Source organism: Bos indicus x Bos taurus, chromosome X, assembly GCF_003369695.1.
Source record: "Bos indicus x Bos taurus breed Angus x Brahman F1 hybrid chromosome X, Bos_hybrid_MaternalHap_v2.0, whole genome shotgun sequence".
Taxonomy (NCBI): Eukaryota; Metazoa; Chordata; class Mammalia; order Artiodactyla; family Bovidae; genus Bos; species Bos indicus x Bos taurus.
Window position 1 is genome coordinate 42,745,103 of NC_040105.1, and position 18,516 is coordinate 42,763,618.

Sequence of the window (18,516 nt, forward strand, 5' to 3'; positions counted from 1 at the left end):
CCCACCCCACCTTTGACCACAAGATGGGGATGGCAGGTAAGAAAGGAGAATCTTTGCCCCTGGTAAGCTGGACCTAAATAGAAACATTTGGGAGTATCCTTTTTGAGCAGGGAAACAGTAGATAGATACAATTTACTGTTTCACATTCATTTAATGAGTTATATCGGAAGCATTAAGCTCCCTGCTTGTGACTCAAAACTCCAAATAATAATGGCTTAAATAAAAGGAAGCATAGCTCTCATGTAAAAGAAGGCTACAAACATACATACTTGATGCATTGTATGACTCTGCCAGCCTCCTTTCATCTCATAGTCTCGGGGAATGGGATAGCAATGGGAATTCCAGCCTTCATGTCCATATTCCAGGTAACAGGAAGGGAAAATGAGGGGACAATCTCTCCTTTAAGAAAACTTTTTGGGAGTGTCACGTGATATTTCCAATTATATCTATTTGCCAGAACTTAGTCACCAAAGGAAGGCTGGAAAATTATAGCCTTTATTTTGAGCAGCAAAATCTGTGGGTTCTATTTCTAAGGAGAAAAGGGAAAACAGATATTGGGGTATAACTAACTGTGTCTTCCATGAAGATAATCACAGTGATCTTTCATTTTGTTAAAAACAAGACAACAGGCCCCAAATGGGGTCACTTATGCTAAGCCCCACGTCATCATGCTGTGCTGTGCTGTGCTTAGTTGCTCAGTCGTGTCCAACTCTTTGAGCTCGCCAAGCTCCTCTGTCCATGGGGATCCTCCAGGCAAGAATACTGGAGTGGGTTGCCATGCTCTCCTCCAGGGGATCTTCCCAACCTGGGAATCTAACCGGGGTCTCCTGCATTTCAGGCAGATTCTTTACCAGCTAAGCCACCAAGGAAGCCCCCCACATCATCATACTGAGGCTTAATTACACTTTCAGCTCTCCTAGAAATGGAATTTTAAACCAGACAATCAGGAATTGCCTGATAACACTAGTTAGGTTAGCAAGATAGAGCTCTGTCATCTCCGAAGGGAAAGTAACTATGTAATCACCAATATATTTTTTGCCTAGTGTAACTTTCTTTTTCCTGCTCTCCTCTGCCTATAAAAATCTTTCATTTTGTACAGTGCCTTGGAGCTCCTTTCATTTTGCTAGATTGAGTGCTGCCTGATTCTTGAATCATTGAATAAAGCCAATAAGATCTTAAAATTTTACTCAGTTGAATTTTGTTTTATAACAATTTATAATGGAATAAAAGATGGGAATTAACAGAAAATCAGAGACAGAGATAAAATAACAGAAAAAATGCATAAATTCTTGGCATTTATCCTTTATAAGAGTGAAGTATGGTAAAAAAAAAATCTGAACCTGTAATGTGGCAACAGATATATGAACAGCCAATTTTAATATATTTATACTATATGCAGTAGAAGATGTTATACAGTAGGATCAGAAGACATACATTTATTGAAGATTGGAGCCTGGTCAAAGAGGGCCATTGTCAGGGCCAGTTTCATAATTCGCATGGCCCCATGAAAAATGAAAAGACAAAGCCCCTTGTTCAAAAAGGGCATCACTAATGCTACAGGCAAGTGAGGCGATAAACAGAGAACATGCATTTTGTGTTTACCTCCTCAGTTCCCATGCATGTGTCACTGTCTCCTTGAGCTTCACTTACAAAACACAAGTTCAAAGATAAAATTATTGTTTCAAGACAGTGACTTCAGGGCATTAAAATAATGGCAGGACCCTCCTGAACATGGAGCCCTGTGGGACTGCACAGGTCACATGCCCAGCAAGCCAGCCCCAGGTGCTGTCGTAGACATGTGCCACTCATTTCCCTCTTCAAGAAAGGACCCTCTGTAAATAACAGACAGGAACTGCTATATAGCACAGGGAACCATACTGTAATAACCTGTAATAGAAAAGAATTTGAAAAAGAATATACATATGTACGTGTGTGTGTGTGTGTGTGTGTGTGTTGCTCAGTTGTGTCCAACACTCAGTTGTGTCCAATTGCGACCCTATGGATTGTAACCCACCAGGCCCCACTGTCCATGGGATTCTCCAGACAAGAATACTGGAGTGGGTTGCCATTCCCATCACCAGAGGATCTTCCCACCCAGGGATCAAACCTGAGTCTCCTGCACTGAAGGCAGATTCTGTACTGTCTGAGCCACCAGGGAAGCCCGTATATGTACATGTATATGAATATGTATATAACAGAATCACTTAGCTATACAATTGAAACAAACACAACATTGAAAATTAACTACATCAATAAAAAAGATTTAAAAATTTGACAGAAAGGGGGAAAAAAAAAAAAGAAAAAAAAGGACCCTCTGCCCAGAAGCGAGGAGTGTGGTTAGCTCATGGGCTCTAGATGTGATTTTCTTCAGAATCTGCCTCAACTTTAGAGCCTGCTTGGCAATATTCTTGGGGAAGCACAATCCAAGAAATAAGCAAAAGCAGTCTTGTTAGGGGGCTTCCCTGGTGACTCAATGGTAAAGAATCTGTCTATAAGGCAAGAGACGTGGGTTTGATCCTTAGTTCGGGAAGATCCCCTGGAGGAGAGCTTGGCAACTCACTCCAGTATTCTTGCCTGGAAAATCCCATGGACAGAAGAGCCTGGTGAGCTACAATCCATAGGGTTGCAAAAAGCCAGACACGACTGAAGCAACTAAGCACACATGCACAGCCTTCTCAGGGCAACTCCCAGTAATGACTGAGCAAAGCTCTGGTACTCCAGACTGGCCATTTCCACCCAACTTGGGGCTCCTCTGATGGTACTTTTTGCTTGGAGCTCCTGCTGAGCGGAAAGCAGTTAGATCTGCAATGCTGCATGCTGGCTCCTGACCAATTCCACTTCTGCCCTTTTCCTTTTTTACTAAAGCTTTTGCATAACTAGTTTCAACTCAATATCTGCTACCCAAAGAATCCTTAATCTGTGGCACCCTCATTTGGAAATTAGGTCTAGAATAATGGATACAGAGCACTTCCCTGGTGGTACAGTGGATAAGAATCTGCCTGCCAATGCTGGGGACATGGGCTCAATCCCTGGGCTGGGAATATTCTACAAGCTGAGGAGCAACTAAGCTCATGCACTACAACTACTAGGTCAATGCTCTGGAGCCCCAGAGCCACAGCTACGGAAGCCCATGTGCTTAGAGCCTGTGCTCCAAAACAAGAAAAGCCACCACAATGAGAAGCCCTTGCACTGCAATGAAGGGGAGTACCTGCTTACGGAAACTAGAGAAAGCCCATGCAGCAACAAAAACCCATTGCAACCATAAATAAATACAATAATGGATATAGAACATCCAGGCAAAAAAATCATGTAGAGGGAGAATGAAGCCCCGGATGGAGCACATTAACAGAAAATTATGAACCACTGTGTTGCTCTGTTGGGAGTAGGAGGCAGGGAAGCAGAACGGAGAGGAGCGTGGAGGGCCACACCAGGAAATTGACATTGACATACAGCTAGACTACATCTTTTACTCAGACTTTACCTAATAATGATATTTTAAAAATTAAAGTGTTAGCACTTCAATAGTAATACATATGTAAATCAAGTATGATTGCTAAGGGTCTATGTGACTTATCATTCAGAAATAACTTCAGCGCTGCTGTGAGCATGTATTAACCTTTGTAAGTACATTTCCTGGTTTTGACAATGCACTAATAACATAATTATAGGTGTTTCTTAGGAAGAAATCACTTTAAAAATATGCAATAATCCAAGTTAGAGTCTAATTTTAACCCAAAATTTAATTAATTTGAAATTAATTAAATTTAAAATCCACAGATTGAAAGGATTTATGATAACACACATACAGTCATATTATTCTCACAAAATTGTTTAATTTCAGAGGTAAATAAAACAATTTCCTATAAGTATTCTGAAAATAAAGACATATTTTAAAAAGATATTAAAGTGAAATGAAGTTGCTCAGTCATATCCGACTCTTTGCAATCCCATGGACTGTGTAGCCCACCAGGCTCTTCTGTCCATGGGGATTCTCCAGGCAAGAATACTGGAGTGGGTTGCCATTTCCTTCTCCAGGGCATCTTTCTGACCCAGGGATCGAACCTGGGTCTCCCACACTGTAGGCGGATTCTTTACCATCTTAGCCACCAGAAAATCCCTAAAAAAAGATATTAAATGAAAATGCCAAATATAAGCTTCCTAGATCCATGTTTAGGTATCATCATCATCCCAATTAAATTAATCACCAGAGTTTTTAACTGATGAAATGATTCTAAAATTCACTTAACTCTATAGGAATATATTAACAGAAAGAATATGTGAGAAGATAGTAAATAGTTTGTAAGAAAGAATATTGAGAAGGGATTCATCTTTCCTTCTAGTAAAACCTACTAAAAAGTGACAACAAGTAAATCAATGTGGCGTTGATGGCAATGTGGCAAAAATAAGCAGGTCAATAAAACAGAAGAAACAGTTCAAAACCAGATCTGGTATTTATTATATGATATAAAACAAATCAATGGGAAATGGAAGGATTTTTCAACAGATAATTTTGTTATGATTGATTAACTATTTGTGTGTGTGTATGTGTGGAGGGGTGTTATTTAGAACCTCATTCTACAGCACATGACAAAATCCACACCAATAGATTAGGATTAAATAATTCATGTTTAAAATATCAAACCATCAAAAAAAAAGAAAATATAGATTTTAATCCCCTCTGGTCTCTAAGTTTAAATGCAATGGAAGGGAGTTCCCTAGTGTAGACCAGCGCTTTCACTGTCATGGCCTGGGTTCAGTCCCTGGGTAGAGAACTAAGATCCCACGAGCCAAGTGGTGTGGCCAAATAAATAAAATTTGTTTGAAAGCAAGGAAAGAAGTCACTAGAGAATAGATAGGATCACATACATTTAAATTTTCTGCATATCTAAAATGCCATGTGTGTGCTTGGTCGCTCAGTCGTATTTGACTCTTTGTGTCCTCACGGACTGTAGACTGCCAGGCTTCTCTGTCCATGGGGATTCTCCAGGCAAGAATACTGGAAGGGGTTGTCATGCCCTCCTCCAGGGGATCTTCCCAACCCAGGATTGAACCCAGGTCTCCTGTATTGCAGGTGGATTCTTTACTGTCTGAGCCACCAGGGAAGCCCATAAATACTGGAGTGAGTAGCCTATCCCTTCTCCAGGAGATCTTCCTGACCCAGGAATCAAACTGAGGTCTCCTGTATTGCAGGTAGATTCTTTACCAGCTGAGCTACCAATACTACCACAGATTTAGGGTGAGGACTTCAGGCTGTGTGACTTTGTTCTGATTGGTGGGTGGTGAGATAACTGGGCGGTGTTCCAGGAATCTTGTGCTCAGCTTGAAGTTACCATCCCACCTGGGTGGGATCCTTAGTTCCTTCGCTCAGTTGTGTCTGACTCTCCATGACCCCATGGACTGTAGCCCACCAGGCTCCTCTGTCCATGGGATTTTCCAGGCAAGAACACTGGAGTGGGTTGCCATTTCTTTCTCCAAGGTATCTTCCTGACCCAGGGATCAAATCCAGGTCTCCCACATTGCAGGCAGACTCTTTACTGCCTGAGCTACCAGGGAAGTCCAAAACAATGCTATAAACAATACTAAAATATGAATTGTAAAAGCTACCTGCAGTGAAAATACCTAGTAAGTGGTTAATGTTATTTTATAAAGCACTCATAGAATCAACTTCAAAAGACAGGCATTGATCATCCACTACAGAAGAAATTGAACTGGCTATTAAATATGTGAAAAAACTGTTTCATTAATAACCAAAGAAACACTGATTTTTAGAATTCCAGTAACATGTTGATTTTTCAAGTTAGTGGTTAAAAAGTTAACTTGCTTAATGTTACAGTTCGGGTAGTAAGAAGATAGCCATTCTTAGATATTGCTGATGAGGTACAAATCTGGACAATTTTTTGGACAAGAAACTGGGTAATTTCAAAGAGCTTTAAAGATGCTGCTATTCTCTTGCCCAATAATTCTATTTTTAGGATTCTTTCTCAAGGAAATTCTAAAAAATATATACCATATCTTATGCACAAAAATGTTCAACCCCATGTTATGTATTATACAAAAATGGAAGGTACTAAATGTTTAATGTAATGATTAAGTAAATTACAGTCCATGACATTAATGTAGTTTTTAGAAATTAAAATGTGGGCATGTATGAGTAATTATTCAAGTATTTTTAGTCATTTGCTCATTGAAATCTCACTATAAGGGTACTGGATATCTTCTCCTGGCCTTCGAGGTGTACTCACCATTTTTCTCTAGCCTATTATATCCCTTGAAGGCTGACCTGTATGAACTGCATCAACAGGTTTCCTTGCCTTCTAGCTTCTGGTTGTCTTAGGTCAATGGAGAGAATCAGCAGGAGATTGTTGGAGGGTGAGAGGTAGGGGGTTTATGTGTCCTGGATCACTCTCTCTGGGCTTCCTGTGGGCTGACTGCCTTTCAGAACTAAAGATCACAGCTGGTATCAGGCAACCCTTCCCAAACACCTCTTTCACCAGGTTCTGATTACTGCTGTCTACTCCTACCCCTTTATAGTGATGTCACCAGGCTGGAGGTACTGTGCAATTCCTTGTGGTTTTTCTCCATCTTCCCATATTTTTTATTTTTAAAATAAAGTCATCTGTACTACTTTTTTGGGGCTGCACTGCAAGGCATCAGTCAGTCAGTTCAGTTGCTCAGACGTGCCCGACTCTTTGCGACCCCATGGACTGCAGCACGCCAGGCTTCCCTGTCTATCATCAACTCCCAGAGCTTGCCCAAACTCATGTCCATTGAGTTGGTGATGCTATTCAACCATCTCATCCTCTACTGTCCCCTTCTTCTGCCTTCAATCTTTCCCAGCATAGGGGTTTTTTCCAATGAGTCAGTTCTTCTCATCAGGTGGCCAAAGTATTGGAGCTTCAGCTTCAGCATAAGTCCTTCCAATGAATATTCAGGACTGATTTCCTTTAGGATTGGCTGGTTTGATCTCCTTGCAGTCCAAGGGACTCTCAAGAGTCTTCTCCAACACCACAGTTCAAAAGCATCAGTTCTTCGGCACTCAGCTTTCTTGATAGTCCAACTTTCATACCCATACATCAATACTGGAAAAACCATGGCCTTGACTAGATGGACCCTTGTCAGCAAAGTAAGGTCTCTGCTTTTTAAAGTGCTGTCTAGGTTAGTTATAGCTTTTTTCCAAGGAGCAAACGTCTTTTAATTTCATGGCTGCAGTCACTATCTGCAGTGATTTTGGAGCCCCCAAAATAATGTCTCTCACTGTTTCCATTGTTTCCCCATTTATTTGCCATGAAGTGATGGGACTAGATGCCATGATCTTAGTTTTTTGAGTGTTGAGTTTTAAGCCAGCCTTTTCACGCTCCTCTTTCACTTTCATCAAGAGGCTCTTAGGTTCTTCTTCGCTTTCTGCCATAAGGGTGGTGTCATCTGCATATCTGAAGTTACTGATATTTCTCCCAGCATTCTTGATTCCAGCTTGTGCTTCATCCAGCTCGGCATTTCACATGATGCACTCTGCAAATAAGTTAAACAGCCTTGACATACTCCTTTCCCAATTTGGAACCAGTCTGTTGTTCTATGTCCAGTTATAACTATTGCTTCTTGACCTGTGTATAGATTTCTCAGGAGGCAGGTAAGGTGGTCTGGTATTCCCATGTCTTTAAGAATTTTCCACAGTTTGTTGTAATCTACACAGTCAAAGGCTTTAGCCTAGTCAATGAAGCAGAAGTAGACGTTTTTCTGGAATTCTCTAGTTTTTCTATGATCCAGAGGGTTCTAGCAACTTGATCCCTGGTTCCTCTGCCGTTTCTAAATCCAGCTTGTACATCTGGAAGTTCTCAGTTCACATACTGTTGAAGCCTAGCTTGAAGGATTTTGAGCATTACTTTGCCAGAATGTGAAATGAGTGCAATCGTGTGGTAGTTTGAACATTCTTTGGCATTGCCCTTCTTTGGGACTGGAATGAAAACTGACCTTTTTCAGTCCTGTAGCCACTGCTGAGTTTTCCAAATTTGCTGGCATATTGAATGTAGCACTTTCACAGCATCATCTTTTAGGATTTGAAATAGCTCAACTGGAATTCCATCATCTCCACTAGCTTTTGTTCATAGTGATGCTTCCTAAGGCCCACTTGACTTCGCATTCCAGGATGTCTGGCTCTAGGTGAGTGATCACACCATGTGGTTATCTGGGTCATGAAGATCTTTTTTGTACAGTTCTTCTGTGTATGCTTGCCACCTCCTCTTAATATCTTCTGCTTCTGTTAGGTCAATACCATTTCTGTCCTTTATTGTGCCCATCTTTGCATGAAATGTCCCCTTGGTATCTCTAATTTTCTTGAAGAGATCTCTAGTCTTTGCCTTTCTATTGTTTTTCTCTATTTCTTTGCAATGATCATTGACAAAGGCTTCCTTATCTCTCCTTGCTATTCTTTGGAACTCTGCATTCAAATGGGTATATCTTTCCCCACTGTGGGATCTTAATTCCCCAACCAGGGCTTGAACCCTCCCCGCTCCTGCATCAGAAGTCGGAGTCTTAATCACTGGACTACCGGAGAAGTCCCTTCCCATATCTTTTAAAATATTTCCTTTTTGAAACTCTCTCCAAATGAGGTTTGCTGTTTTCTGCAGAAACCTTGACAGATACAACAACTTAAGAGATACTATGGCTGAGATAGGCAGAGAGAAATTAAGTAATTTGCCCAAGGTCCCAAAGGGAGGAAACGATACTTGTAGGATATGTGACAATTATTTATGTATCTATCTTAAACTAACTTACATTTTTTTTATTAGAAAAGGTAAGCATAATATTCTGTACAAATAAGCAAAATGAAGAGAGAAAATACATTTCTGCTCATCTATTCCATCCATTATATATTTAATAAGATTCCCACATTTTTATCTCCAAATTCCTACATTGAGCCTCAGGCTTTATATTCAGTTTCTTATTATATATGCTTCATTTGGATGTCTCAAAGGCACTTGAAACTCAACATGTCCAAAAACAAGTTCTTTCATGATCTTCCAAATCCTAGCCACAATTTTACATGTAAATGTCTCTAGTATGTCCATATGTCTCCAGCTCCACTGCCACCACCCATCTTAGTCCAAGACACCACCATCTCTTTCTTTGGAGAACTCCAAACCTTGGTCTCCCTGTCTCTATCCATCTACTCTTGTCCACTTCAATCTATTATTCACACGGCAGTCAGAGAGACCTTTTCAAAATTCAGTCTAGTCATAGTGCCCCTTGCTTAAAACCAGAAAGTGGCTTCCACTGATTTAGAATATAGATCAAGGATCTTATTTTGGCCCAGCTGACCTCAGCTGCTCTGCCTCCTGCACTTCTCTCCTTGCCAAAGCTCCATGGGTTGGCTTTCAGCTGCTCCAGTGAACTATGCTTCTTTCTACTATGGGGCCTCCTTGTTCTCTCTTTCTGGAACATTTTTACATAAACTGCCCCCCCACCCGGCAATGTTAACTTCCAGAATGGTGTAAACACTCTGACACTTTATCCCTATGGACCTTTCCAAAATAATATTTATCAGAGTTTGAATTGACACACCAAGCATGTGGTTTATTTCCTCCACAGATCCTCTAGTAAGCTGTATGTCAATGAAGGTCTCCAACTGTCTTGTGTTACCTGTGTATCCCAAGTACCTTGTTCCATGCCTAGCCCATAGTATGAAATCAAATATTTGAATGAAAATAATGCAGTGGGACTAATGAGAAAGTTGGACAGAATCATATTAGAAAGTGCTGAATTCTTTATTATTTCCTGTTTCTTTGCTTCCAAGTCTAAAAATGATACCAATTTAGTCATGCTTCAACTCCTTTACTAGAAAGTAAAAGCTATTAAAACTGGATAAAGAAAAAAATTAAATCTGTATTTTAGTTTCTTCAAGAAGATACTATTTGATACAAATGGAGGTATCAGGGCAGGTGGGCATGCAAGAGAAATGTTTGTAAGTGCCAACAGATTTTCATTAATTTCTTAGAGTTCTCAACATTTACTCTGAATTCATGTCAAAATTACATCTTTTTGAGGGCTCTAGTGATGACAAATCCAGCTCTAGGAGGATAAGGTGGAAATTTAAGGGATAAAACTAACAAAACAAGAGACTGATTGCACAATAAAATATATGCACTTAATATTCTTTACAGTTGAACTGGAAACAAGCTTTCTTTTTTTAAGTTGATTCTGCACTTTAGCCATTCATTGACCTTCGCTTTTAAACTGTGTGTCCCACTTAATCTGTGATATTGAGTTCTTAACTTTTTTGCCTACTTGCTTCAGTTTAAGAACTTCAGCTTGAAAAACCCTATAGACCACCAATAACTGCCAAATCTTCCCCTAGGGACACCTCCCACTGCGCCCCGCCCCCTCTCGAGGGAGGGACCGCGACTGCGCAGACCTCCCTGTGATGTCACAAAAGAGCCAAACCAGGTGGCGGGGAGTTGTGTGGGGGGGGCAGCCCTGCGACCAGCCTTTCAGGTCTGCTTCCTTCCCTAAGACCACCCCACTACCCCCGCCCAGTACTCCCCTTTTAGTTAAATCGTTAAGAATAAAAGCACCAGGTTGAATCTCCACGTGGCCACGCCCATACTCTCTTCAGGCCACACCCCCTACTTGGGTGGCGTCTCCCAGGCACCAACGGCAGGAGGGCTCCCACGCGCGGCGCGTTCAGGCGGGGAAGGCGGAGCCAGGCCTCTCCAGCGCCTAGTTTTTCAGCCCCATAGCGGGCCTGGCTCCCGGGGCTAGGCTCTAAGAGTGCCGATCCTGGCCAGCTTGGGCGGGAGAGGCGCGCGCCCCTGAGTGAGGGGCGAAAGAGAGTAGAACATCGCCCCCAGCCCCGCTCCTCCTCCCCGGCCCCCCGCTCCGGATCAATGAGCGCACCCAACTCGGCTGCCCCCTTCAGCAGCGGCCGCCGCGGCGGGAATGAGCGCGAGTTACAACGCTCGCCAGGAGTCGGAAACCTCCCGGCCCAGATCCCGGAGGCTGCCAACATCGCGGGCGTAGCCTCGTCCTCTTCCTGGAACACCAGTTCAGAGTGGTTGACCTCCCACCAGCATTCCAGCCGCCTGTCGAACACGTCCACAGCGGCGGACGCCAGATACACCCGAGGCTTCAGCGCGCCCTCCCAACTCATCCCGGGTTTTGGCTTAAGAACTGACACAGGTCTCAGGGTTGACATCTGGGGCTTTGGCACCCGCGGCCTGAACGACAGGGTCCGTATGTCTGCCCTCCACCCGACCACCACAGACGAGGCCGCCTCGGCCTCTAACCCGGGCCCCAGCTCCCCCCGGGTATCCGTACAAGGATCTGTCCAGCCCTCAAGGTCTCCCCGATTGCCCCTACACACCACCTTGCACTCAGCACCGGGCTCCACCCGGATATCAATAGGAGAAACTCCTAGACCCACTAACACCTTCAGAGGGTCGGTGCAGGGGTCCATCTCACCCGTGAAGCCCGCCTTTATCAAAATATCGGCACCAGCACCTCCACCACCCAATAACACACCCCCAGTGTCACTACTTGGATTAACCTCGCCCTCAGTATCCGGCTCCCCCTTGGGTTCGGTGCAAGGACCACCTACACCCAGTAACTCCCCCCCACTATCAGGACAAGAGTCCAGCCGTGTCTCCATGTCCGACTTCCAGCAGTTATCTGCAAAAAGATCTGCCCCGCTCTCAGCCTTGTCCCGAGAGTCCGTACAAGGGTCTGCCCCGCCCTCGGTGGTCAGCTTTCCTGAGAGTTTGGCGCGAGGATCTATCGCGATTTCGGACTTCTCCCGAGTGTCAATTCGAGGGTCCTCCCCACCCTCAGATCTTAGCACCCCTCGGAGTTCGATACCGGGACCTCTTAGTCCCGTGAACTCTCAAGTGTCCACACAAGAGTCCACTCAGCTCTCAGAGCAAAGTTACCCCCAAAGATTAGTGGAAGGATCGGCTCCACCCCCGGATTCCCCCGGGGTACCAGTACCAGGGGTCGCTCCGCCCTCGGCGCCCGGCTCCGCCCAGGAATCGGTGGAGGAATCGGCTCCGCCCTCGGGCTCCCCCCGAGACTCGGTAGAAAAGTCCGCTCCGCCCTCGGCCAGACCCACTCCTGTACCCACGCCCCGGGAGAACCGCAACCAGAGCATGGAGAGTCTGCAGAAGACGAGTGACGCGGGCCAGATGTTCGACGTAGTCGTGATAGGAGGCGGCATCTCAGGTCAGTGTGGACCGTAGCACTAGCCTGAGGGACCCTGGGCGGCCCAGTGTGGGGGACTTGCAGTCTGAAAGTGGCGTTTGGGGGCGGGGGTGGGAGGGGTCCCCGGGGGGGGGGTGTCCCCCTGCGGGCCTCCCCCTTGTGCATGCGAGATTGCTACAGCTGCCGGGCCCCCGATCCTGCGAGGAGGGAATGGGATTGAGCCGGTGGTGTGACCTGGGGGAGGCAGGCACAATAATTTTTACTACTACTACGAAATAATTAGCTCTTGCGGTGCAGTTGCATTTAGTAGTTTACGTGGATTTTCTCAGTCCTCAGCGGTCCTGTGAGGTGGGTACTCTATTCGTCCCTATTTTACAAAACCTAGAAACGGAGGTAACTCTGCGAAGTCACCTCACCCAGCTGGGAAAGTGACAATGGTTTTCTCTCACGTGAGACCCTTACTCCTAATTCCGGCGGTGGTTGTTCTGCCTTACTGATTTCACGCCCTTTGCCCCAAACAGAAGATCAGTTTATGGATTTTTGTCGTATCGAGGTAGTAATAGTGTTGTTCCAGTCCTGCTATTCTTTTTTTTTTTAAGGTGGGGGCAGGGGGAGAAAGGTGGGCTCTTAGTTTTAACCTACTCCACCCCCCGCCTCTTTTTTTTTTCAGAACTCGCAGAAAGTGTAGGGCATTTATTGCTCAAAGGGAATCCCTCTGTGAAGCAGGGGCTGCGGGCAGATAAGGGAATGCCCTGTTTGTGTCTTTCTTCACCGCCTGAATCTTGCCCTGTTACGAAGCAGCTGGCAAGCCTATGTTCCTCTAGTCTCAGTTTGGGTTTGTAGCTGACCAACTGAGTGGTGTAGGAAGTTTCCTCGGATCTTCCTGGAAACCTCATCATGATTGACACATCAAATTGTCACTTATGATGTCATATTTGGTAAAATGTTTGAAATTTAAGAATTGTGTTTCACATCTAGATAGAGCCCCACACTAGTCTGTCCACGACCTGGGAGGATGTTAATCATTTCTGAAATATACCTGCAGGATCTAATTTAGAAGGAGGGAGAAATGAGGTGGGAGGGAGTAAGTAGGGTGCCTCCAAGTAGCCATTTTTATCTATAATCCTTTTGAAGAGACTCTGAACATGCTTACAGATGAATTTTGCTTGGAGATAGCTTTTGACTTGGCCTGTTTCAGGTAACATTCTTAACCACCAGGGAAGAGACCGACTTGAGCTATTGCTCTAACAACTCCAGTCAGGGCCAGCAAAAACACACATGTATGTCAGAGCATTAGGAAAGCAGATCTTGGTTGAGAGTATGAAAAAGTATTTCTCTTGTTTCCCTTCATTCATTTATTAGCTTATTTATTCATTCAGCAAACACTTGTTGAGTGCCTGCAATGAAGTGGACTGGTGTTTCTAAAAGCCTGATTCTTGTATGCAAGCCTCCTAGATAAGCACTGTGATTGTTCATCACTGGAAAATAAAGATGATGATAATGTGTTGTGTAAATTGACTAGGAGTTCCGTCTCCGTTCCCCATCTCCATATCATTCATATTTCACAGTTTAGGGTTCTTACTGTGATTTTATGCCTGTCTTCTTGTTCTCGTATCCCTTAAGGAGCATTTTGTCTTTTACTTTTTCTCTGCCTGATGACTGGCTCTTCTCCCTTTCCATACTTTACTCGAAGTAGTTGGTCATGAACAGAATTGGATTTACCATGTAGCTGATGTAAGGTTCTACAGCCTTAGAACTGCAGGTCCCTTCTGGTTCTCATCCAAAAAAAAAAAATAACCAGTTTCATACTGAATCTTGTATTTGTAATTTTGCATTCTTTTTTTTTTTTTTTCTTGAAGAGGCAACCAAATTATGTAAGCTTTAGGTTCCTCAAAATCTGGATCTTTCCATGGTCACTAAGAATTATTACTTTGTTCATTTCCACATTCAGGAAGAAGAGAGTATTTCTTGCATTGTAGTTCACACTCCTATTCCAGAACCCAACTTCCACTTCATCAGTGACAGTGGAAAAGGCACTGGGATTCCTTTAATATCATCTCTTATCAGTATGATTTTATTTTAACACCAAAAGTGACCAGAAACATTGCTTTCTGGCTGTGGTGTCTTGCCAGGTGCTTCACAGCTAAAATGAAAGTAGATGTAAGTCTAGCTCAGGATAAATCCTGCACACGAACGGGGTGTTTCCCAAGCAGGTGAGAGGCGTTACTTTGCAATGGTTCTTGAGCTCTGAAACACTCATCTTTGTGTTTTCTTAGGAGTATCCCATGAGTTACTTAATAGTCCCCATATCAGTTTTAAATGCTTTCTTAAAACTCGTCAGAACTGGCACATTTTAGTGTGCCACATATATACATACTTATAATATATGGCCAATACTTTGCATCTGCTGTGTTATTCCTGTTTTATAACAAAATAGTTCTCCAAAGCATACAAATCCTAAATTCCTCAAAAGCAATCCATATGCACGGAATTATCTTTCATTTTTTGTAACTATCTCTGCACAAAGAACAGCAACATCTTAATGTATCTCCCCTTTGTCATTAAAAATCATAGAACAGACCATGTCTTACAGCCACAAGATCCCTTTTTCCTCCCACTCACCAATTAAATTTTATGTATTTAATTGAGAAGGGGCAACCCTTCCTACTCATTTGTAAGTAGTGTTATGGTATCTTCAATATGCTCTGGCCCTTCATCCATCATCTGTCATCCATCACCAAGTCCTTTCTGGAACTTCTTTCGTGTTTTCTGTGACATCATCAGATCCTGAGTTTTTATCCTACACTGATTGCTCCTTTTCTAGTCCTTTCATTGGGCCCATATTCTTGCAACCTTCTGGTTTTGAAATGGCCTCCAGGAAGTTATTTATCACTTTGGCGCTCATATGCATTCTCCCCCTCTCTTTTCATTCCAGGACCTCACCTTTTGCTTTATCTACACAAAGCTCTGAAGTGTCTAGTTTAAATCCTTTGCTTTGTCCCAACTCCTGTACCATAGCTTGTCTGCTCTTGGATATTTATATTTCAGAGTTGACTGTCTTATTCTTACTTCATATTCAATGTGTTCCAAAGCCTCCTTGTCCTCCAACCCAGCTTCTCTTACTCACTTCCTCGACTCTGTTCTTGGCACCACTATCCTTTCCATCATTTTGGGCACCCCTTCTGTTTTATCTTCTATAGCCAGTCAACAAATTCTTCTAACTCCTCCTTGGAGCTCTTTCCTCTCTTGTATGTCTGCCATCCCCAGGAAGGACCCTTAACCCCTTCGGCTAACCAGGTTTTAACCATCTTCCTAATGACCACCCTTTGGGGTCTCCCTTCATGTCCATCCCTTGGTTTTTTTTTAAGTTTTTTTAAGACTTGATTTTTTAAAAATACTTCTTTCATCAGCTTGTTCTGCTCAAGACATTCAGTGGTCTATTGCCAGCCTCTCAAGCTCCCCTCCCCACCCCACACGTGTCTAGTCTCACCTTGTTGGACAAGTAGCATTTCCCACCATCCCTAACATGGCTTTAGGCACACTGCTGTCTTGTCTTCAGTGCTACACCATGTTTATTTTGTTCCTCTGGTCCTTCCCTGTTTTTTGTTTTTCTTAACACAGAAGTGCTTCTCTCTGAACATTTGCATTCTATCCATTCTTCAATACCCGATTAAAGCCCTTTTGCTTGGTCCTTTTGCCTCTCCTTGACTTTTCTCTCTTGTGGAGCTTGTAATCTATATCTGACCATTTGAACTTTCTGTCCTATGTCTTGATGTTATTTTAAGGATAGCAGTTGAGTCACTGACTTTACATGCTAGTTCTTACGAACCAACACAGATAAAGCAAATGACAGAAATCCGGTGGTGTAAGATTTTAAAATCTGCCCCTGGGAATTTCTGAATTAGCTCTCTTTAGGAAGAGAGAATAAAAGGGAAAGAGAGAAAAAAAAAATCCCACCTCCAGGGGACAGTGAATACTTCAGAGTCTTTGGGCTAAAGGAGTTTTTAAAAGACAATCTAGTTCAGTCCCCTAAGATTTTAATCATCTCCACAGTATCTCCTGGCTATAGCTTTGAACAAACACATCTAGGGAAAGAGAATGCTGTACCCCTGAAAGCAGCTCATTATGAGCAGGGGTGGCTGTGGGACCTGGAAACTCGTTCAAGCATTTTGGGAGCTGCTGCCATATGCCTACCAGACCACAAGGCTAGAGGTAGATAAAGAGGAATAACAAGTGTCCCAGCTCACACAGTGCCCCACCCTCTTGTGAGCAGTAACCAAGTGAGAAAATAATTGACATTCGTACAATAAGAGAAATATTAATATTATGAATCTGAACAAAATGCCAGGACCTTGAGAGATAAGTAGGATTTTTAACAGGTAGAGATAAGAGGATAGAAAAAAGACATACCAGAGAGTCCAAAGGAGTACAGAGTCGGGAAGCCCTAAGCCGCATATGAGCAATGTTTAATTTAAACGCATGCTAAGAGTTCCAGGGAAGGAAAACTGTTGCCTGCTGTGCCTCTAGTGATGTGATCCTGGTAGTCGCTGAGGTCACCCTAGTGTGTCACGTCTGCCCCCTTGGTTAGCCAGGACACAGTGAAAGCACTTTCACCATAACACTGGATAGTCCTGGGTGATTAGAGTCTTTCCATGTTTTGTTTTGTTAGATTAAATTTCAAGTGTCTTGTAGAGAGAGGTATTTCTAAATAGTGACTAAGCAACAGAACCTCCCTATATTTATATCCACAGACTGAGCTCTACTAAAAGACTTGAGAGCACTAGCCACTCAGAACGTTGTGCTGTGTAAGAGCAGCAAGGATGAAATCTTTCTTATCACTGGAGACAGAAAGTCGTTTCGCAAGAAGATTGACTAATGTTCTAAATCCTGCCAGCAAGTCCACAACATACCACAGTTTCCCTTTTTGTTGAACTACACCACCATGAAGAATCATTTCTGCTAGCAGTGTTTTAGGCATTTTAACCCAGAACTTGGCAGCACATACTGTATGGTTTTGTAGTGATTAAGAAAAGCTTACAGTAAAAGATATGTCACTAAGTTTCCGTGCCTTGGTTATTTAGATACTCTGTGGTTTATTGCAACTTAAGCATTCATTTTCTGCCTCTCAGGACCACTTCTTGGCCCCTATTTTTTTTTTCTCTAAGCTAGAATTCTTTGACTTTATTAACTTTTGATGGTCAACAAAGAATACAAGAATTAAATTTATTTGATTCTGATTTTTTGAGGTCTTCATGGTTGAATGAGCTTTGGGGTTTATCTGACATTTAATAGGCAGTTTTAGCATTTGTCCAATACTAATTTATATGAATCTATACATAATTCTTGGCTATTTAGCAATAGATCTAAGGACTTCCCTGGTGGTTTAGTGGTTAAGACTGTGCTTCCACTGCAGGGGGCATGGGTTTGATCCCTGGTTGGGGAACTAAGATCCCACATGCTGTGGCATTGCCAAAAGGGAAAAACAAACAAGCAAAAAACCCAAACAAACATAAAACAATAGATCTAAATATAATATAATTATAGAAGTATAGTATAACTATAGTATAATTGGATCACAGAGACCAGTAGTTGAGAAAAGGAAATGTGGAAGTCTGTTATTGGCAAATATCGGGTCATGCAGCCTTTGTGCAGGTGTGACATACACATATTTTATATATGATAAATCTGGCCAGTATTTAAATGCAGGTATACTCCCCAAAACTGAGATAATATTGCAGTTTCATATCACAAACAGGGGTTTGCAAGAGTATAGACATCCAATTGGCACTGGTTTGAAAACGACACTTGCATGTATGAAGTGAAGTGAAGTTGCTTTAGTTGTGTCTGACTCTGTGACCCCATGGACTATAGCCTGCCAGGCTCCTCCATCCATGGAATTTTCTAGGCGAGGTACTAGAGTAGGTTGCCATCTCCTTCTCCAGAGGATCTTCCTGACCCGGGGGTCGAACCTGGTTATCCTGCATTGCAGGCAGACTCTTTACCGTCTGAGCCACCAGGGAATTCCTTGCATGTATGAGATAGATGGATTTCATAATATCAGTTACTTTTCATTTTAAATTCAAGTGTTTAGAACTGCATAAAATGAATCAAAAGAAGTCAAGTTACATTTTAAATGCTGTAAGTGTTTGAGACAAGTTGATTACTAGGACTGCTTTATCCTTTTATTTGAAAAATGTTTTGCAGTTTTACCAGCAATTTGTGTTTTCCTTTGGATGATCTGTTTTTTGTTCTCTTGTCATCTAGCCTTATGAATTAAGGCAGCTTAACATCTTTGAATCACAGTTCTGTCATCTGTAAAATTAAAGGTTG

The 18,516-nt window shown here is 42.8% G+C and overlaps 1 protein-coding gene across 1 annotated transcript in view; it reads left to right on the forward strand.

The window, feature by feature from the left end:
- The first annotated feature begins 11,926 nt into the window (after positions 1-11,926).
- The window catches only part of MAOA (monoamine oxidase A), an 83,721-nt gene continuing 77,131 nt past the window's right edge, over positions 11,927-18,516 (forward strand). Inside the window, exon 1 of the mRNA XM_027533676.1 lies at positions 11,927-12,207. Coding sequence (XP_027389477.1) covers positions 12,135-12,207 — 73 coding nt within the window. The 5' untranslated portion in view covers positions 11,927-12,134. The remainder of the gene's footprint in view (positions 12,208-18,516) is intronic.